General features: G+C 37.8%; 2 protein-coding genes across 15 annotated transcripts in view; one reads left to right on the top strand and one right to left on the bottom strand.

The window, feature by feature from the left end:
• The first annotated feature begins 2,262 nt into the window (after positions 1 to 2,262).
• TCP11 (t-complex 11) lies at positions 2,263 to 17,181 on the top strand. 3 transcript variants are annotated; one of them, XM_088153157.1, is made up of 11 exons: positions 2,688 to 2,875; positions 4,182 to 4,324; positions 5,295 to 5,427; positions 5,661 to 5,735; positions 6,887 to 7,007; positions 9,245 to 9,465; positions 10,193 to 10,333; positions 10,915 to 11,134; positions 14,058 to 14,242; positions 15,577 to 15,740; positions 16,549 to 17,181. In XM_088153157.1, the coding sequence occupies exons 2-11, from the start codon at positions 4,186 to 4,188 to the stop codon at positions 16,773 to 16,775; spliced, it is 1,626 nt and encodes a 541-aa protein (XP_088009283.1). In that variant the 5' UTR covers positions 2,688 to 2,875; positions 4,182 to 4,185; the 3' UTR covers positions 16,776 to 17,181. The 3 variants fall into 3 exon arrangements, with proteins under 3 accessions (XP_088009286.1, XP_088009283.1, XP_088009285.1); XM_088153160.1 differs by lacking the exons at positions 2,688 to 2,875; positions 4,182 to 4,324 and adding an exon at positions 2,263 to 2,612; XM_088153159.1 differs by lacking the exon at positions 5,661 to 5,735 and having other exon boundaries at positions 2,743 to 2,858.
• Positions 17,182 to 17,185: 4 nt separating this feature from the next.
• Positions 17,186 to 22,576, bottom strand: part of ANKS1A (ankyrin repeat and sterile alpha motif domain containing 1A) — a 153,734-nt gene continuing 148,343 nt past the window's right edge. For 5 of the 12 annotated variants that reach the window (XM_088153144.1, XM_088153145.1, XM_088153149.1 and 2 more), the window contains 2 exons: positions 22,052 to 22,150; positions 17,186 to 21,462 (listed from right to left, as the gene is read on the bottom strand). In XM_088153144.1, the coding sequence (XP_088009270.1) occupies positions 21,343 to 21,462; positions 22,052 to 22,150 (219 nt within the window). In that variant the 3' untranslated portion in view covers positions 17,186 to 21,342. The remainder of the gene's footprint in view (positions 21,463 to 22,051; positions 22,151 to 22,576) is intronic. The other 7 variants (XM_088153153.1, XM_088153150.1, XM_088153152.1 and 4 more) reach the window with 3 other exon arrangements.

The following is a 22,576-nucleotide window of genomic DNA, read 5'->3' as shown; positions in this document are numbered from 1 at the left end:
TTGGAATTTCTTATAATAGTATTTTATTTTGATTTATTTTAGTATCTCTGTTAATTACTTTTAGATCCTATTATACCTATTGTTTTTCTGTTTTATACACACACACACACACACACACAGAGTATATGGATGCAATATGCCTATTAGATATTTTGATTATTGCTGTAATAAAACTGATTTTATTTTTGGCACAAAGTAGATTGTTCTATTTATAGGCAGATGTGAGAGTATGGTTCCATCTGCTGTATTTGTGTGAAATAGATATATATTTCAGAGCAGCACTGTTTCCTACAGTTCCAGAGATGCATATCCCTGGTTATTATGGTGCTTGTCTCATCATCAGTCATCACACACACACTCTCTCTCTTTTCTGGCTATGTACAAGGAATTCAGCACTCTTAAGGAAGCATGTCATATAGGAAAACAAAGATGAAAGGCAGAAAATGTTTGAACCATCGTAGAGTTGGGCTGAAGGTTGTCAGCAGGAACTGTAACAAGTTTTAGACTGTCACTGATGAGGGGACTCCAAAGGATGTGTGTGTTACTCCTCCAGGGGTCTCCTCTTCAAGTATACACAAGAGCACAGCTTGTTTAATCTTCAGATAAGGATTGGATAAATGATTGTTTACTTTAGTGAGAGACAAATTAAGAACTGTGGATTGTTTCTCTAATGTGAGGCAGTGTAGAAAGAGAACACTGATACTTTGGGAGACTACCATATTATAAATTAGCATTTTTCATTTACAGTAAACCATCAATTTAACAGACTAATGGGGGAAAGCAGAACATCTGTTATATCCAAACGGTTTTTTTTTACACATGCATTTTATGCATGGGAATGAGGTTTTATGCAGACATTGTACAGATAGGTTTATTTTGTTCCATCCAAAATCCACCAAGCTGAGGTTCATTAAATTGAGGAAATGGATGGAAAGTATGGAATAGCCCTTATTTCAGTGGTCACAGTTAGAAGGAAGTATGGCATTAGATGCACATAACCCAATTAAGAGAGATAAAATACCTAAGTGACCCCCATTAGTTAGAAAAGCAGCTAAATAATAGCCCCTTCCCCCACAGAAAATTGCATGTTTGCATGTCATTTCCTATGATAGGGGCACTAAGACTGTGTGTGTCATCTGTCTGAACTAGCAACCATGAGAATGGAAATCCATTACAGAATACTCATGTGGATTACAGGTGATTTGGCATAAGAGAATGTGCAGGCAAGTACAGTACATAGCAAGGACACAGAAGAAGAACATATTACAAGTTATCAGCCTTAATGTAGAACCAGAACCAAAGAAGTGATTTTTCAGGAAAGAATGGATTTATAAATTATAGAGCAGAATGTTTATTCAGCCTAAGTGCTTTCCTTTCCTTGATGTTAAAATGTCTAATTGTTAAGATTAAGTGGTATGTAACATTTGCTGCTCACAGCATTTAGGAAGTATTTCTCATAGCTTCTAGTCCCTACTCATATTGATATCTAATTAATATCTCCTAGCTAATTTATTGAGCCACAGTGCATTAATTGGGCCCCTGAAAATCCAGCTCAGCTGCTAGTGACTATACTCCAACAGTTTTCTTGGCTACTATATGGAAACGGTTTGCTACTGCCTTCTGGAATATTTTTCAACTTCCCAATTTAGCCCACTTCCCTGGTGGTCTCCTATCCAGGCACTAACCCAGACTCATTCAGCTTAGCTCCCCTAACGAGAAAAGTTTGGGCTATTGTCCCGCAGCCATTTGCAATACATCTCCTCTAAAACTATTAATATTTACAAGATTTGGCAGCTCCCTTAGAATTTTTAATCTCCTTCCAGATGAAGTTTGTAGTGCACGGAAACATCCAGCCTTGTTTATGGAATTTTACGGCGGGTCAGACAACGCTGTTTTCCATTCGTAAAACACTCCGAGTTTTTTCCCACTATTAAAAGCCAGGCATTAGCATTAGATGGCGCCCTTGCCTTCCCAATTGATACTGTATTCCAGTGGAAATTTCTAGGCCGCCCTTGGAGCATCTCACTGGGGATGAAAAAGGGGGCTTCGATTACGCTATAATAAAACGTACTGCTTTCTAACAGTATGTATGTTTGTGTGGAATGACACAGAGTAGCTATGGCACAAGAATAACGTCTGATGGGTATCTCTTATCGCTCAAGCTCTCTCCAGATTCCGTAGAATAATGGGCTTCTTCCCATTTCTATGATATTTGGTTTGGTCCTCCGCGTCGTTCGCGAGACATGAACGAGCCCCTCTTCCCAAAAACAGGAGCGGAGGGGCACGTTCTCCCAAAGACAGGGGAAGAAAGCTTATCGATCTCGCCTTCCATTTGAAGATGGAAAAGACACGGTTTTATTGTTGCTGTTGCGAGAAGACCGTTGGCGCGTCCCACTTGCGTCCTCTCTAGATTCTTTCTCAAACAGACGCCCCCTCCTCTTCGGGGCAGGTGGTTGGTTCTATTCAGTTGGAATCGCTTTAGCCCCAACGACCGCCCTGGAAATTCTGGCGGCTGTTTAGGGTCGGCCACGCAAAACCGGCCGCGCTGCCCCCTCTCCTCTGGTCACCGCCGCCCGGCCCTGCCTCGTTTCTCCCTGCCCTCCCCCGGGAAGGTGAGGGGGCACCCTTCTCCTAGTTTGGTTTCTCCTGTTACGGGCGCTCCTCCTGCCTTGCCTGGCGCCCGCGGGCCGCGAAGGTGGTCGGTCTAGGCGGAGGGACTCAATCTCCCGAGGATCCCTTTCCTTTTCCTCGCCTCAGAGTTGTCAGAGAGGTCGCCGAGAGGGGATTATTGAGGCAGAAACCCTTTTAAAGGAGAACTCCGGTTGCCTCACGTGTCCCATTTAGAGACGATCCTACTAGTTAAGGATACAGTACGGTACTCCTTTTAAACAAGCAAGTCCTAAGGCAATAAAATTGGAACAGTATAACTCACAAAGCTCTTGGGTTTCTAGCATTGGGGCTGTTACTTTTTCTTACGTTATGTTACTAGCAAAATTCAGTGTGCCAATAAAATGAGGAGGTTAGCCACGTAAGAACAAAGGATACCCTTTTAAAAGCTTTACAGGAATCCTTCAGTACTTGCTTTTCCCTTTCTGTTCATGTTTACTCTTGTATCATTCTGTTAGATGATTGAGTGTGAGCAAAAATGTTTCATATTTCAAATACATTTAAAAAATGTAGGCTGGAGACCCAGTGCAGGGTAGAGCTTAAGGTGTTAAACTAGGAGCAGAAAACCCAAGTTCCAGTCATGGAAATTCAATAGGTGACTTTGAGCCCTTCTCAGGCCAATCTGCCTCACAAGGTGGCTATGGAGAAAAATTGTAGAGAGTACTTTGTATGCCCCTCTGAACTTCTGAAGGAGGGCTGGGATATAAATCTAACAAATAAATAGAAGTTGCAGGCTACACTTCTTACTGAAAGGCCATTACCGTACATTGACTAGAAGGATAAACTAATTGGCTTCCCATTTTGTGCTAAGCCATAAAATGATTTGTTTGGCATGTTGTGAATCTAGCCACTGTAGCTTATTAGGTAAGCCATGGTTAAGCAAACCGTGGCTTAGGCGAGGAATCCCCAACCTTCTAGAGCTTGTGGGTACATTTGGAATTATGAGAGCATATGGGTGTGCTTTCAAAATGGTGATTGAGTGAGCTTTCTGGAATGGCTGCCATTGGGGGAATAAAAATAATTACAAAACACCAATTCTCAAGGATGCCTGCCATAACTCTAGTGATGCTTCTTCAGAATGGTCCCAAGTTGCTTCATTCTTTTTCTGAGTAATTTTGGCACACTTAGACAAGCAACCTATTATAGCCACCCATTATTTTTATTTTCTAAGGTGGCTTGGAGGCCAGTTTGGGATCCAGAGGTATTCTTCAAAGATAGAATGATTTTGGAGGGTGTGCTTTGCACAGTGGTATACTAGCTTCCTTGTTTTTAAAAAGAAGGCTGAGCTGGGATCCTGTTGGGTGCCAAGGGAAGTGCCAAGTGGGACACTGAAGCATCCAAGTTCCACACTCAAGATTCCATGTTTGGCATATGTTCATGATGGTCATTTGTCTTAGAAAATAATACCTTTCTCTACTAATTGTGTAATCTGGCTATAGAAAAATGCATCTTTCATTGTCTTCAGAAACTGCTGTGATAGTCCATCTCATTTTAAAATCTATATCTTCCATTAGAAAGATGCCTAATCCTAAAGAGACTGCTTCAAGTGACTGCAATGACTCTCAAAACACAGACTGTAGTCCCAGAAAACTGAGGGAGCATGAAGATAGCCATGGTGGAGACATTCCCAAACTCTGTCCGCCTAACATCCCATCTTGTAGGTGCAACTCGGACTGAATGCTAGGAAAATCAGATACCATTTGTACTTACAGCAAAATAGCACATTACCCCCAAAAGGTGTTTCAATTTATAATTAGTGGTGCAGGTAATGCTTTAATAATTTAAACCTGGATTAGACCCCTACAGAGCCGTTTCCAGGATAAATAATAAAAACTGGTGCAGCAAAATTCAGGCTAATGTATAATGGAATAAAAGGCCCTTGAGAGGGAGTTTTAATTTTTCATGCAATTTTTCAGAAAGTGGTATGTGTGAAAATTATCCAAATTTCAAAACTCCAAGTATATAGTAAAGTTATTACTTTTTTGCTATTTCTACAGATTTTCATTAGGTGAAAAACTTTGTAGTATAAAATAAAACTAGGTTGTATTCTGTATTTAAATAATTTTATTTGAAGAAGTTGCTTTATACTGAATTAGGACATTGTTGTATCTGCGCCCATAGTAGCAACTCTCAAACGTTGCAGCAAAAGATTGTCTCATCCCTATTAACTCTATAGTTGGTTCAGTTTTGTTTTTTAGCAGTATTTTTGTTCTACCCTTGGATCTCGGATTTTTGGTTCCAGCCTGGTGCTATCTATTCTGAGTGGTAGCAACATTCATATATAATTTGTTGTTCTTTGGAGAACTTTGTAGTGGCTTTTTAGAAGGTTTATGATTGTGATATTAGAAAAACTTGGAAATTACTAATAATATCCTATGTTCTTTTTTTTTTAAGTGTCAAATCGAATATTTTAATTCATGCTTGTACAATTATCATTCCTCAGAGCCTACCACAGCCAAAAAAAAAAACCCCAAAAAACTTTGTTTGCTTGCCTAAAACTGGAAAGGCTGAGCAGAGTTTGCATCAAAAATAAATAGCTTGTCTAATTGTAAATATCACATATCTTGTAACATTTCTGATACCTTTGGTGGGTCAAGTAAGCACCATTCTGTTTTATTTTCATATAGCCAATTCTCCCCAAATTCATTCTATGTCAGAGCTCATGGAAACAGCCAGTGAAGTCTCAAAAATGACAATAGCCCATGAAATTGTTGTCAACCATGATTTCAAACTGCAAGAAGTGAATTTATCACCAAACAGGTAGGTTTTATTTTCTCCATGTTCTCAAACATTTCCAGTTGGTTTTGCACAAAGCTTTTTTTTAACTGATTATGTGCCATCAAGTTGTTGTCAACTCTTAGCAGCCACATAGATAGATTTTCTCCATGATGATCTGTCCCTTTCAGATTTTCCAACAGTGCACTCATCATAACTGAGTCCATCCACCTTGTTGCTGGTCATCCTCTTCTTCTCTTTCCTTCTACCTTTTCCAGCATTAGAGCCTTCTCCAGAGAACTAGGTCTTCACATAATAGCTGGAAACCCCCCCTGCTGTTTGTCATTCTTAAGGTTTGATTATGATTGAACTTGATTTAAGTTAACCTTTTGTTAGTTGTTGTTGTTGTTATTGTTATTATTATTATTATTGGCAGAAAAAGCTACTGTGTTTGTTAAATGTATGTCATTAAGCTGGGTTTGGCTACTTTAAAAACAAGTTTTGTTTCCGTGTACTTTACAATTTGCTTCTTTGCATTTTTCTTTTGATTCAACCTAAGTTCTGAGTTACAGCAGCAAAAGTAGTCAGACCACTTGGTGATTGAAAGATTACAAATAGACTTGATAAATAATCTTAATAAAAGGTGTACGACTATGATTAAGGGACAGAAGGTTGAAATTTACTATAAAGATCCAAGGTGGGAAAGGTGAAGTTGATGGTTAAATATTCACCATGTTGTAGATTATTATTACTAATGCAGGTGATCACGAATTTTGTATTGGTCTTCTGATTATGTAGTGATAGGTATCTGCTTTTGTTTGCATGTTACAGAGAATTGATTTTTTAAATAAAGCTCTAAGTGAACTTTATGGACCACTCTCAGTCAAGATGTGTAGCATACTGTTAGCTCTCATCCCACCCCACCCCACCCGCTCAAGACATAATAACAAACCATCTGTTTTGTTGTTGTTGTTGTTCAGTCGTTAAGTCGTGTCCGACTCTTTGTGACCCCATGAACCATATTGCGCCAGGCCTTCCTGTCTTTCACCATCTATTAGGGATATGCAAACCCTACCATTCTGGGAATAGAACATTTTGGAGAACTCCATATGTACCATTTCTTCTTCAAGCCATACCAGTCTGGAATTGTGAGTTTGGGCATGCCCCTAGTACAGAGAATTTTCTTTTTATGACCTTTTGCGGCTGATAGTATTCTCTGAAATAGCCAGACAGTATCCCCCAGAATATTGTATTAATGCCATCTGGAGGAGAGATTGAACATAATGAATTCCCTGGAACATTCTGTTCCCAGAATGATACATTTTGCACATACCTACTCTATACATGTTATAGGACTATCTACCGAGATCTAGTATTTCCTTACAATATTGATTGGACTGAAAAGGAATATTTATCTAGAGGTGAAGAATTTTATGAGACTTGGCCTCCTGACAATATTGTAGGTAGAAAAATATTAACAGCAACTACTTTTATCTCACTACAGTTTAGAAAGCAGAGTGAAAGAAACAGTGCACAAAGCTTTTTGGGATAATCTGAGAGAACAGCTCTCCAAAGTGCCACCAGACCATTCTCCCGCTATCAAGCTACTTCAAGAAATCAAAGAAGTAAATTATAAAGGGGAATGGGAATGTTGTTATTCATATCTTACAGACTAACTTTTGTGATACACAAACTATTACAGGTAGTCTTCATTTAGCAACTGCTTTGGATAGCAGCCATTCACAAATATGATGGTAATAAATGGTGATAGTAAAGAAAATCATTTTCTGACCAATGTACACACTTATGCCCAAATTTCTGTGCCTGATAACAATGACCCTGAAGTCAGAGTAATGCTGGTGTTGCTGCATGAAAGAACTTTATCTGAATGAAATGACACCAACCAGCAATTTTTGCAGCATCTCTCTCTCTCTCTCCCTCTCCCTCTCCCTCTCCCTCTCCCTCTCTCAGCTTGCTTAGCGACCATGTCACTTAGCAACCATGTTGTTGGAACCAATTGTGGTTGCTAAATGAGGACTATCTGTAATTTAGTATTTATACCTTCTCCCCCAAAAGGCTTGAAGTTTCTGCTGTCCCCTCAAAAAATCCTGCAGTAGAATTGTAGGACTTTTCAAAAAGAGTAGCTCTTCAAAAAGAGCTTGAGTTAAAAAAAAACAAATTGAAAACAACTGTTTTTATACTAGAACATTTTTGTGGATGGCCATTAGCCTAAAATAACAATGGAAGTTAGTATCAGTCTCCTATCCAGCTGTAAAACCTTTTGGGATGCCTTTTTTCCACATTTATTTGTCACTTTATTGAAACCTGCATGCAGAGTAAGGATACAATTAAGTAGAGATATTTCTCTGGTTAGCTATGTGTAAAATCAAGTTACCTTGAAAATAAATTAATTCAAATAGACCATCGTTTTAAGGAGTTGCTGTACTTAAAACTATTACGTATGAGGGTTGAATGAAAAGTAATGCCTCCCCCTCCATAACTTTAAATAGGGATATTTTAATTAATGAAACAGGCAAATAATCCTTGAAATGAGCTCTTTTGTTATAGATCATTACTTCTCCACATAATCACCACAATTTGCTTCATACTTCTGCCAACAATTGACAAGCTTCTTAAAGTAATCACAAAATAACTCCACACTTTGTCTCTTCAGCCAGGCCCTGACAATCCTTTCTATCTCTTCTTTTGAGTGAAACAGATGCCCACAAAGGTAGCCTTTCAATTTTGGAAAAGATGGAAGTCACATTTATTTCTTTATTTTTCAAATTTATATATGCTGCCCATCTCACTATACAAGTCTGGACTGTATGGTGGATGGGGACAAACAGTGAGATCCAACTTTGCAATTGCCTTTTAAATGACTTGTGAGGTGTGAGGCCTAGCATAGTCATGCTGCAGCAAACTTTCCTTGTACTTTTGAACTCTGCTTAATTGTTGTTTCAAAATTTTGAGTGTTGCAATGTAGCATTCTGAGTTTGTAGTTCAAAGAAATCCATGTGAATCTACATAGATAAAACTGTAACAATGGATTTTCCTGCTGAAGTTTTGGTTTTGGTATTTTTTCCCCCACAGCTGAAGCTTGCAATGATATTTCATGGACTGATGCTTTGTTTCTGGGTCATAGTGATGAGCCCATGTTTCGTCAGCTGTCACAATGCTGTGAAAAATTCCTGCACCTTCATTCTCATAGCATGACAACCATTGCTGGCAAATGTCAACTCTTGAAGCTTTTATCTTTGCATTCAGCATCTTGCAATAATGAAGAACACCAAAATTTGACTCTCATGTTCTTGTGAAATACCAAGCTTGACAGCAGTTTCCCTTTCACTGATCTGCTGACTGTCCTTAATAAGCTCATCAACCTTTCTCATGTGAAAATTGTTGCTGTCATAGGACATCCACTCCATTCTTAACCATATAAATCAGCTCTTCCTGATTCACCATCTTTACAGTTTTTGGCCCTGCACTCAGCATACTTATGTCAACACAGCCATAGCCATGAACAACTTGCACTCAGTGGTGAATTTCAGTTGGAAGGACTCCTTCAGCAGTCTAAAATTCAATCACAGCATGTTGCTTAAAGCACACTGATGAATACCCATTTCACAAACAATAGCAACACAATCATTTCTCACAGCTACTTTCTGTCAACTAAAGTGAAAAGAGGCTAAGCAACACATCAGTACTGACATCTGTTGGTGATTTACAATATTAGAGGTATTACTATTCATTCAGCCATCATATTTCTATTAATATATGTTCTTGAGCTTGAACAGTTAAAATCAATTTGGACATTTGCTTGTACAAAGTGTCTGTTTCTATCCTTCATTCTTGTTTGTAGACTCTGCTGTCTTTGCTTCTGCCTCGACAAACACGTTTAAAATGTCAGATTGAAGAAGCACTGGACATTGAATTGATAAAGCAAGAGGCTGAGCATGGAGCTTTGGATATCCCCAACCTCACTACATACATCTTAGGTACCATGGCAATGCTCTGTGCACCTATTAGAGATGAAGAAATACAACGACTACGAATCATGGCAGACCCAGTTCATTTGCTCAGGTGGGCACCATTGATTTGAGCCTTAAACAAAGGTAATTCTATATGAGTCATACATTATTTATTAAAATTATATTGATGTAGGATGCATAAACTTGTTGTTGTAGTGCATGATTTCCTAGGACTTTAATTTTATAAAGAAATTTATAAATTTCTCCATTTTACATCTCTATGAGTAAGAAAAGGTACACAGAAATACTTGTTTGCTCAATTTAGACTTTTTACAAAATCTAAAAGTAAAACAAACTTTGAGCTTCAGTTTGCTACCCTTATTCCTAAAGTATGACATAGATCTGGATTAGAAACTAAATTATTGTGCTATATGCAACAATAGCTGAAATCTTGGGGCCATGAATTTCCTACTCCCTATCCTGGCATAGCTCTGAAAAAAGAAACAATGTGATTCCAATTTTAACTACTGAAATGAATATAAGATTAATATAGGATTAACATGGGCTTGTTTAATTTATTTATTTATTTAAATTTATTGGCTGCCCAACTCCAGTCAAAGATACGGAATTTAAAAGCACTTTAACCAGCCCTTGGGAAAGAAGCAAAGGCTAGGTTTTGGATTTGAATGTCAGATGAGCTGGCTTGGCTAGCAAGAGATTCTCCATCTGAGGTATAAACTATGGTTTGTAAAAATTTAGATCTAAGCTTGATTCCTCATTGCTAGAAATGGTGATTTAACTACAATGCAAATTGATTTTGGTCTTGTTGCCTATGATAGAGAGATCTTCCGAGTTCTGAACTTAATGAAAATGGATATGGTCAACTTTACCATACAAACCCTTCGACCCCATCTCTTGGAGCACTCTGTCCAATACGAAAGGAAGAAATTTCAGGAACTCCTGAACAAATTACCAGGCAGGTATCAAAGAGTGAGCAATGGACATTTTGTAGATTGCTTTTGTAAAGGAAAGTTAATAACTCACACAGCCAAGCCCTATTGGCCCTTGTCAACATTTACTGACAGATAAATACAACAAGGATATATTAAAGTTTTAAAAAGTACATAACAGGATATTGAGTCCTATCTTCTGTTATATCCTCTTGTCAAGTTACATTATGGAGCTTGAGAGGCTACTGTGAGTTTGTATGTTTCTTGCTCCTGTCCCATGGGTAAACTTGTAGTAGTTCTGAAGATAATTTCATAAGCAATAGCCAGAAAAAACTAGTTTCAGGCTATAGTCAGAAACAAATTGACAAACTGGATTGCTAAACTTAATTAAAAAAATGCAAGATACAATGCCAAGAATATATCTTCACAAACTAGAAGTGAAGAGAAATTACCAATATGTGAGAATTCATGGAATGCACTTGATAGAAAAAAGAACCATCTATCCAAAAACTAAGGGAAGAGAAATTACCAAAAAAGAAAAGAAAAAAGACAGTGGCTGCATTCACATAATAAGCCATGTTTTTCTTTCATTTTTCCATCACTGCAGACAGCCTAGCTTATACAACTGACTGGCTACACAAGGCGATAGCTGAAGTATCTAATTCTGATTTGCTGCCCTCCTCATCCACCTCTGGAACCAATGGACCACCTGTTTCCCCTTGTCCCATGGCTGCTGGAAAAGTCTCATTTATCCATAGTCCTACAGCTGTGTTAAATCAAGCTTATATGGACTTGCTGGATTGGGAGCCTGGAAGAGAACACTATCCTGAGGTAAGAGTTGTTGTTTTTTTTTAATTTGTCTCAAAACCAGGAAAGGTGGAAAAGTTAGTTAGGGAAGCATAGTCTTAATTCAACAAATTACAACTCCAGTCCTAATATGCTAGAAATGTCCATATAGTAGCTAAATGGTTGTGAAGGAAGTCCATACATGACTAGGATCCAGGAATCCAGTGGTCTGGTGAAGAGCATGGATAAGAATACATGGGAAGGGAAACAGCAGACCAGTTATTGTAGAAATGTGCTACAGACCATCAAGCCTGACAGAAGATCTAAATAATGTCTTTTGGACCAGATTATAGAACTTTCAGGGAGGTCATAATGGGAGACTATAATTACCTGGATATATATTGGAAAAAACTTGGCCAATTTCCAAATCCCCAAAATTCTTCAGTGGTCTTGCTGATTATTTCATTTTCCATAGGGGATTGGCTCTCCTAGATCTGATCCTAACCAGTAGGGAAGAATTGGTTGAAGGGATTAAAGCAGTGAGAACTTTGAGAAGAAGTGACCACTTCATCTTGAGGTTCAAGATGCTACAGAAAAAGAAAGCAAAGCCATACATGCACACTAGATTCCAGGAAACCTAATTCAGCCAGTTTAGAAAGGTACTAGGTGGGATCCAGTGACCAGGAACTCTTAGCTCAAAGGGAATGGAAGAGGGTTGGGAACTTCTGAAAAATAAGTTACTGGAAGTAGAACTGCATGTTGTTCTAATGAGAAAATAAAATGGAGGCTGGTATACCAAACCATTGTGGATGCATAAAGCCAAGCATTAAGAGAGATATGCTGGAAATGGAAGATGGGTGAAATCACCAAAGAGATATGCCAGCAGGTTGCCAGTATCTCCCAAAGGAAGTTAGAAAGGCTAAAGCACAGAAGGAACTTAAGATTACAAGGGAAGTAAAAAACTACAAAAAGGGCTTTTATTGGCTATAGTAGTAGAAAAAGAAAGCAACGAGTCAGTTTCAGAGGGGAATGGTAGTATAGTAATAAATGATGGGAAGAGGGCAGAGTTACTCAATACATACTTTATTTCAATTTTCTCCCCCAAGGGGAGAAATGGACTTGAGTACAATAACTGACAGATGGAGTGGTTAGCCAAGGTAGGTAAAGAGATGGCTAGGGAACACCTGGCTATCATAAATGAGTTTAAGTCTCCAAGACCAGATCAGGTACATGTGGGAGTCTTGAGGGAGCTTATAGATGTGATCTCAGAACCCCTTTAGGTAGTATTTTGGAAATCACAGAAACAAGAGAAGAGGAAATGCTGTTCCTATTGTTAAAAAGGAGAGCGGGGAAAGAGGACCCTGGCAATTACAGGCAAGTCAGCTTGATATGCATTTGGGAAAAAAAATTGGTTTGTATTTAGAAAATACTGCATTGCTTGACAGCAGTCAGTATTGGTTTATAAAAAATAAGCTATGCCAATAGCTTTCGTTTTCTGATAAAGTGACTAGTGTAGTTGACCATGGAAATGAATGCAGCAGACATAACATAGTTTGACTTCAGCAAAGCGTTTAACAAAATGTCTTAAGATTTTTGTAGAGAAAAATGACAAAATGTGGGCTAAATTATACTACCATTAGATGGATACAGAATTGATTGAATAATTAGGCCTAATAAATGTATGTTAGTGGCTCTGCATTAAGTTAGAGGGATATGTTAGAAGGTGTTCTATGAGACTCCACTTTCTGTATCTTGGATGAAGGGTTAAAATGTAATTATCACATTTGTAGATGATACAAATATAGGGGGTAGCAAAACCTTAGAGGATGGCACAAGTATAGGAATGGTGGGGACCATATTGGGTAACAAAAAGGTTCTGAGTATCTAGGTGAATCACAAACAGAAAATGAGCCAATAGTGTGATGCGGCTTCAAAAAAAAGCAAAAACAATCTTAGGCTGCATCAACATTAGTGTCAAAATCAGGAAAAATAATTGTTCCCTATATATTCAGAGTTGATTGGTCCATATTTAGAATACTACATCCAGTTCTGGGCCCTGCATTTTTTGGAAGGTGTTGCTAAACTCAAGCATGTCCAAAGGACAGCAACCAATGATAATAGGCTTGGAAGGAAAAAAAAATCAAGAAACAGTTGGAGGCATTGGGTAGGTTTAGCCTGGAGAAAAATACAGAACCCACATGGTAACTTTTTTCAAGTATTTGAGGGGTTATAGACAATGTATTCCAGAAAACTGGGCAGGAAACAGGTTTAAATTAGACTTTCGAAAGAAATTTCTAAAGGCAAGAGCTGTTTAGCAGGGGAATAGACTGACTTAAAAAAGTAGTGGATTCTCCTTTGCTGAAAGTGTTTAAACAGATGCTAGATCATGTCAGAGGGGGACGCGGTGGCGCAGCGGCTTAATGACGCTGACAGTTGCCTGCCAGAAATGGTCGACGCTTCAGCGGTTCGAGTCCAGCCTTCGCGTTAAACAGGGTGAGCTCCTGTTTCCTCCCCAGTTCCTGTCAACCCAACAGTTCGAAAACTTACGTGAGTAGATAAATGGGGACTCTCACTCTGGTGGGAGGAAAAATGCTGGCGGCGCCTTGCAAAAAAGGAGTCGGGAGCAGTTGCCGGTAAGCGCGAAAAAAAAAAAAAACACGCGTGCCCAAAAAGGGCGCGAAGCAACGGAAACCCCGCCTCCTGTGCTTGCCAGCTGGGCTCTGCCCTAGGAAGGAGGCTCTGGCAAACCACTTCCGAAAAACAGTTGCCTTGAAAACTGCAAGGACTTGTCCAAGTAGTCACTGCAGGGTCAGCAATGACTGAGCGCAGACAAAAAAAAAAAAAAAAGATCATGTCAGGGATGCTGAAAATTGAATTCCTGCACTGGATGGGGGCTTAGACTCCATGATCTCCAAGGTTCCTTCTAGCCCTTCCTTTCTGTGATTTTATGAATATTGTTTCTTTGTAGACTATGTTGATGGACAAAACACGTTTGCATGCTCTTCAAGTGGAAGTGAATCAGCTAGTAATTATTGCTTCAGTCCTGCTAGTGAGTGGCAATATATGTGGAAATGAGTTAATCAGTTCACCGGGATGTGGAAATAGGCTGAAAAGGGTAATAAAAGCCCTTCTGGAAGGTCTCCCTGATATAAGGCAAGCTATTTTAATCCCAATATTTTCTGAAGACTGGAATAACTTCCCTAGCCCACCCTCTTGCAGGTTGTAATGAGCTGAAATCTTGTGGTCCTCTATAGAGAAGTGTAGGCAAGGCAGGCAAAGCAATCAACATACAAGAATTGATCAATCCAACATCCATTCCACATTATTTATGGAGTGGATATGGCACTAAACCAAAGCTTGCTGAACAAACCATAATGGCCTAGTTTGTATATAATGCTGAGCTTAAAAGATTGGCTTACAATAGGGGAACAGTTATCTATTATTTTCTTCCTTGCCTGCCTGAATCTTCCCCCCATAACCTATGTTAGCAGGAAAGAGATCAGTGCATCATTTTAAGATTGTCTTCTGCAATTGTTTGGGAACCATGAATATTCTACATTTTTTGGACTGGGCGAAAGCCACATTTATTCCTCTATCTAAACAATCACTCTTATATAGATTGCTGTATTCTGGTGCTAGGAGTGATCTTTTCCCCCACTGTTGGGTTGATGGAAATGGCTACACACAGCACACACACACAAAAGGAAAGTTATTACTCTTGGCCACCAATACATTGTCCACCTCTGATTTGTTATGCTTTATGCTTTATTATAACTTACTTTCTCTGTCTCTCTTTTGAACATCACAACTGAGGTTTACAATGTTCATCAGTTCAAAATAATAAAATGTTCTCTGTATATGAAGAGATGAAACCTAACACACACAGTGTAGTAACAGATGTCAACTAATATAACAAAGGCTTTCTGAAAAAAATCTGTTCTTAATAATTTATGTTAAGGTGACAGCGTAGGGGTGGACCAAATTCTGGGAGGGAAGGCTATTCTAAAGTGCAGACACTCCTGTCAAAAAGCAGTATTTTCAAGCTTCCATCCCTCTTCACTTTGCAGAAGGCGGTACATTAGCAAGTTCTTTTGGGATGAATGCATCAGGTGGTCAAGTCTGATAGGCAGCAGCAGCCCTGCGAGTACCTTGGTACCAAGTTATGTATCAGTCTTTATGGAGTAATGAAGACATATCTTAAAGAGCATTCATTGGAGGAGCAACAATCTGAATTTTGGACCATGCATTAAGAAAAAAATACACATATAGTATCTCCCTCGAGAGGACTGGGACAAATTTGTTAATTTAAAAATAATGACATAAACTAGTTGTTACCCAGTCTTGTTCCAAATGGTTTGTTTGTAGAAAACTACAAGTTTTGAGAAAGTATATCAAGCTGATTCCTCTTTACTGTCATACTTAAGAATCTTTCTTCCCACTGAAATATCAATTGTCAGAGTGATGTTTGTTATCATTGTATGGTTTAGATCAGAAAATGCCTTACTGGATATCAGCAATCAAATACACATGGAAGTAGATACCATACTTCATCAGTTGGGGTACCCTGCTCTCAGTACTGATAAGGCTGCTTCACTCAAAGGCCAACTCAGGAACCTTGGAGATAAAGACAATGCTGTACGGATTCTAATTGGTAAGTTATTCAGATTTGGCTTGATGCAAGGTTTTCTATTTGGGTATAAAAAGGAGTGAATTTCAACTCCAAACTGTGAATCGTGAATACTATTCACAAAACATAGGGTGAATATGTAGAATGTTTAGTGTAAAAGTAAGTTTCTAGAATACCCAAAATATTCCCTGAAAACAGTTTTGCACTTATTTCCCCTACAAGCAGCAGTTTGAGTGCCTTTTTAAAATACAAATTCCCAATGCAGAGTAGGCATTTAATACTGTCAGTATTAGGAATTGTGCCCCTGCTTGGATGGGTTAACTAAAGTATCTTTAACTTAAATATGCACTTGAATAATATTGTTAAATTGAAGCAATATTTTCATGCATTAGTGAAAACTTCAGTAAGATAGCAGAGTACTTGTTAACAGCCATAACTTGGCACATACAGTGCCTGGGCATTTGTAACAACATAAGTTTACCTTTGATTTCCAATGGAGTCCTTACATTTCCATTATGACATTTCCATTATGAAATGTACTACTTAAGATGTAGAATATTGTCTGAAAAATCTTAATAATTTACCAAATGCACAAGCTGTCAGCAGATGAACTTAAGTACTTTAGAGTTTTAAAATTAATATAATTAAAACACATAAATCTTAATTATTTTACCAGCAGTGTATATCAGCTCTTTAAAAAATTGATTCAGTCCTGTCACTGTACCCTTAATTCTTCTACATAACTTTGCAGTTACCAATCAGTGAGGGCCCCAAATGGCGGGGACATATTTATAACACTAGTCTATTTCCAAATCTGTCTTAATTTCCACAGAGCAACGGATCCAGACTTTTCTTAGGCACTGTTTGTATCCTGGTGGCCAGAACTCTAAGAATCTACTGCAAGGTCTTACTTCTATTCAGGAAGAACTACTGGAAATTGGCCAGAGGTTTGGCAGTTTGATTAATCACAACAGACAGGTATTTGGTCCATACTACTCAGAAATACTGAAGAAATTGCTGCTTCCAGTGGGAAAGTCTGAAACAGGGAAAATTTCTTAACAATCTCAAACGAGGCACAGCATGTGACGGCAAGGAGAGGGGAGACTAAAACTGGCAATTGTTCAGACAGTACTTTGATGCAAAATCCAATGTGATCAACAGAGCAGCTGTCCTGCTCTTTGTTGTTGTATTCCAAACTCTTGTACAGCTGGATCACTGAAGTTGCAAGGTACAGCTAATAATATCAAACTGACAATGCCAAGTTTGCTGCAGTAAACCTTTAAACAGCTCAAAATGTTGTCCTGTGGTTTTAAACTAGTTAGTACTTGTCTTTCAGCTGGGAAAAGTAACTTTAGTATCACATTCCTATGGTTATAATTTGTTTTAATATTTTCAATGAAACATTTATCAGTTTATATAGAACTGTAGTTTTAAAATACCCAGTACAGACTAATACTCATACCACAAGAACCCATACAGAGATGTCTAATTTTATTAATTTACTCAGTTCTAAGTCATACAGTTATGAAAAACAAACAACAAAACGACTGCTGGAAGCTCAGAAATATTTACAGTCTCGCCTTGTTGTAGTGAGGTCAGTCTATGTTGTTGCACAGATTGGTTATGTTTGGTACCACAAAAAAAAAAAAAGAGAGAGAGAGAGAGACAGAATAATTTTTATATACAGGAAATAAAAAGGAAATAGTTCAAGTATCAAAATACGAAGACAGATTAAATAACATTTTATTACAAATCAGTCCCACTGCCATACATCACAATTAGCATAAAAGTGTTGATATTCAAACTGCCTATTATGAAGAATCTACCTGCCTTCTTCAGATGCAAGCATAGCAGAAAATCCTGCTGATAGACATTCATACTGATCATGCAAACAGAGGCAGTGTAGGAGTGAAGTATCACCCAGCATCTTTAATTTCACAGGCAAAGAAGGTATTGAAAAAGTGAGGTATCACTAGATACCTGTCTGCGAGAACAGCACAGCTCCTCATTTGAAGCTGCTTTAGAATTCTTTCCCAAAGAAGGCTGGGCAGATTGTCATGTACCTCAAATTCAGGACTTTTCTCTCAAGCTAAGAAAATCTAAAGGCCAGTTTCTGTGAGCTGATACTAGTGTGTAACACATACCAAAAAAAAAAAAAAAAAACCCTACAGGAATTTGATTTTCATAAACTGATTTTCTATTCAAGAGATAAGCAACAGCTCATCCATCTTAGCATTTATAAAGTGTTCTTATCCTGGACTCAAATGAAGTAAAAATAGGTCTATACTTTTAGGATATCCTTTTTGAAAAGGAGTTCTAGCAGAAGCAGCACAGGGAGATGATGTCATTTCAGCACAAATGAATGCTTACAGTAAGTATAGTATTTTAAATGGACCTGTAAACAAATTCAGTGCCAGCAATAGATGGTATTTTTCTCTGTGTGTTGCAAAACTTCAGAGAGAGGCAAGAGCCTCAAATACTTTGGAGTCTAGAAACGGCTAAAATCACTAGGAAAAATCAAGTCCAAAATGGCTTGAATTGCCTTCTTAATAGGAATGCTTAATCAGGAGATGCACTCATGGATATTGCTATGTCCACGTAAACTCAGAAAGGAAGCACCGAATTGCTGGAAGAAGCAAGTTGGAAGCTTTCATCATCTTTGTCAATATGTTCTAAGGCTATCCATCCTATCCTCCATAGCAAAAATGCAATTTGCATTCTTTCAGAACAGACTTACTGGTACAGTAATATTTATACCAACACCAGCATATCATTTACATATGCATATAAAGGAATGTTGTATTTCAAGAAATTAATCTCTGAATTATTCCCAAATTCAACCATTTGGGATGGTGATTCTTTTTCCTCCTATTTTTTTAATCAAATGGAGTAAGACTAAATTACATCTTAATGATACAGCAGTAACAAAAATTGAAATAATCCATTAACACAGTAGCAGGGTATATCAAACTCTCATATCCACCAAAGCATTATTTGCACTTCCTCATCTTTTTCTTGGATAGGATAGAGATACTTATTTATCACAGTCAACTGAAACCAGTGTTCAAGACTGTGAATGCTTAAGATACTCATCTTTAAGCTCAGCTTCCATCAGAAGCAGTCATTTTAGTGGAATTAAGAAATAAATTGTTTTAGCATAATGCCCATGATCTCCACTTTTTTATACTCTGAAATTGTTATATAAGCATACTTAAATTATGAACTTAAATGAGCATTCTTAAATTATTAACTAGTATAAAAAGTGCTAATCAGTGAATAAACTTCTAAAAAATCTCAAACCATCAGAGCACAATCCAATCACATTTTAAAAAATAGGTTACTTGAATGAGATGCAAGAAGTCACAGTCCAGTTATTATAAATTGTGTGGAGGGAAAAATACTTTCACAAAACAGCTATATTGCAGTGATACAGTTAAGTAGGTTTATACCAGGCTTCTAGTTCAAGAATGGTCAAGAAGTTTAAATTTGAATATTTTAAATTATATACCCTTTTAAATTATTACTGTAACTATTAAGGATGAATGATTTTCAACTTAGGTGCTAGTACCTCAAAATAAATTTAATATTGTATCAAGTTGGGAATCCGCCTATAACTATTCCAAGCCAAGTATGAATATACGATTTAATATTCAGATTATTGTAAAGCTATATTATAAGACAGGCATATTCATGTTTTGTTTTAGCAGTTATTGTTGTTCACTTCCATGAATGCTATGCTGAAATTGAGGATTTCACAATATAAAGAAAACAAAAACATTTCGAACTAAAATACATGGCATCAGTCTTTTAACTGCGGAAGTTTCAGTTCTTTTGCTAGAAATGCATATTGCTTTTTATCAGCTTGTGGCTTGGAACTCTTTTCACTCAACTCTGGAAGTCCTTAATGAGCAGCCAAGGACACATCCCAGAGCCGGGTGTTGATCTTCATACCTCCAGGATTTCACTGCTTCTTAGAGCTCTGCTCATTTACTACATTTCCATGGAGAAACGTGGATGTCTGTAGTTCAGCTTGGCAGAAGGCAAACAAAATGGGGACAATATTAATGAAAAGAAAAATAGGGATTGAATGAGTTTATACATAAAAAAAAAAAAACAATTGAGGGAAGTCTATACTGTTGTCACTGACCAAACCCCAGATGTGAGAAATGTGCAGTAGTCTACATAAGGTCATTCAATTGGAGTATAAATTCTGAATAATATGAAATGTCTGGATAATCACTAGAAAATTTGTGTTTATAGAGAACAAATTATTATAAGGACAGTAGGCAAATGTCAGACACCATCTGTACATAGTTGACCTTGCTGTCCATCTTGCAAAACAGACTGAGTGCTTGGGGTTGTTGTCCAAAATAGTAGCTGCTATTTAATTCCACAATAATAGCAAAGCTTACTGCTTTGAAGGAAAGGCTTTGGGGTCAGTGGAAAGCCAATAATTTAAAATTCAATCTATGTTTGCAATCTTTGTTTAAAAAGCTAAATAAAGTTTGCATTGAAAAGACATGAGGAGTCAGATACTGATTACTAGCCTGCCTGGAGAAAGATGAATGACAAACACTTTGGTAACTCCAATGTGCCTGGGATGCTACACATTTAGGCACATTTAGGAATGTGCTGTGTAAAACTTGGACATCTTTTCTTCTAAAGGTTAACTGTGTTTAATACAACACAAATATACCACACCATTTTTTCCTACCATTTTGCCTTGATCTGATATCTTATCAGTCTCTGACCCCTATTTACAGCAGGTAGTGTGTGTCTTTGAAAGATGCACTCTAATTACAGTCGAGGAAATGTGATTAAATAGTTATTTATAACTGGATTGCTTAACATGAACAGAAAGGTTTAACAGTAAATCCTACAGAGACTGATCAAAAATACATGAAGAGATGAAACTTTCCTGTTTAACATTCTCTTATCTATATCAAGCCTGCCTCCTAGGGAAAAAAAAAATACTCAATAGGAGGAATCATGCTGCCTAGTTGCCTTTACATTATACCATACAATCCGGTATCCAGAGATGACAAGAATGTGAACAGGACTCATGCTAGAAATCAGGTGAGCAAGAAGTTTGCAAGCAATGTCACAGTAGTTAGTGTCTTTTGAGATGACAGGTAAAAGAATGCTACTTGTTGGAACAGTTGTGGCCATGTCTTAGTGTGGAGATATAAGCCTAGATTGCAACAGAATGCATATGAGAGAACGAAGTTGTAGAACCATCCAGTAATAAGAATGCTAAACAGAAAAGCCCTATGGAGTGCTACTTCACCCCATATTCACAGTGTCAACATGAAGAGAAAATCAAAAACACCAGTTGGTTTCCCCAAATCCATATATATTCAATTCCCACAGGCTTCATTTCTCCCACCTCTCAAGATATCTAAAAACAGCTGGCTCTCTCAATGAGTTACCCTTGTTTCCTTTAGGAGAATTCACAGTGTTCAGTAGAAATCAGATAAAAAATGCTGTTTAGTCTATGATAATCCTATGCTGCTGCCTCTGGTGGTGCCATGCCTAGTGCCAGCAATGGGGGAAAAGGAAGGTTTAGAACAGCAGGCAGATCAGACTGCAAAGGCACAGTTAGACTGGTTGGATGCAGGATTTGTTTTCAGAAGATAGTAGTCTCATACTTAGTGCTGAGGGTCCTCTTGGAATCCTGCTTGGGCTCAACCACCCAGGATACACTAGCATGGGACTGGGAGTCTTGGTCCACTTCAGGTTGCTCCAGCTAGAAAATATTAGAAGGAAAGAACATTTCAGGCAACCTTCTCCCTTTGAAAATATGAAATTAAAACTGGGTGCACTTTAAAACTGAGGTACAGTGACAGGCAGATTGGGATGGAGATAGCTAGGCTAGCATTTAAAACTTAGATACAGGACTTATACGATTATCAGAAAAATCTATCAAATTTCCATAAAACAAAAACAGAAGTAGCTCATTTCAGTATATGAACAAGTTAAATTTTGTTCAAACATAATTATGATCTAGTTGCAGTTCAGTAAAAAATAAAATTGCACTGATTTTCAACCAATACATTCCAACTAACTACTGTACTCATATGTTTTTGTAGTTTGATTTATTCTCTGTCAACAGAACTCTTTTCCCTGCCAGACTGAAGCTGATCAGTCAGAAAGCTAGAATGTTGTTTTTACTGCACACTTCTCAAAATCTGCCTTACATAATATAAAGTGGAATTCTAATCCAGAATGGAATAAAGAGCATCAAAGCTAAGGTAAAGAAATGAAGGAGTCTGAAGGAGATTTGGTGTGCTTAGAGAAAAAGGTTCACAACCAGAAACTGCAAGAAGGGTAAAGACCTTAGCTCCTGGACTAACAGACTGCAGCGGTAGATAGGAAGGACGGTGTGTAGTACAGGTGTGACAGTAACAACAGCGACTATCAGAAGGGAGCGGCACCTGAGGAATGGGAGCAAGCAAAACACAGACAGGAGGTAAGATTAAAGGAGAGTAACCAAGAAAGAAATCTTATGGGCTAGAATTCCAGAAGATTTATTTTCTTGTTTCGTTAACAAAGACCATTAATGGGATTTGGAGTGTTGAAGAATAGAAACTAACTAGGATTTGTGTGTCATTCATTATGTGTTCTATTGTTCCTACTGGGGAAGCTTGAGAGAATAACAACATATATACACAAAAGAACTCTTATTGCCAACATAAAAGCCAAACTAGTTTTTTCAACAAAAAGAGCAGATTCATGGTAAGTGGAAGTGTACAGATGCCTGAGCAACAGCAATTATGAAGAAAAATGTAACTTTACAGCACAGTTATTATAAAGACAGTAAAAATACTATTCAATATTTTTGTGACTTCCCATGTTACTGC

Source organism: Python bivittatus, unplaced genomic scaffold (genome assembly GCF_059951505.1).
Source record: "Python bivittatus isolate LINGU-HERP-01145 unplaced genomic scaffold, Pbiv_v1 ctg000700_np1212, whole genome shotgun sequence".
NCBI lineage: Eukaryota > Metazoa > Chordata > Lepidosauria > Squamata > Pythonidae > Python > Python bivittatus.
Note: the sequence above shows the minus strand (reverse complement) of the source record. Positions and strands in the feature narration are given on the sequence as shown.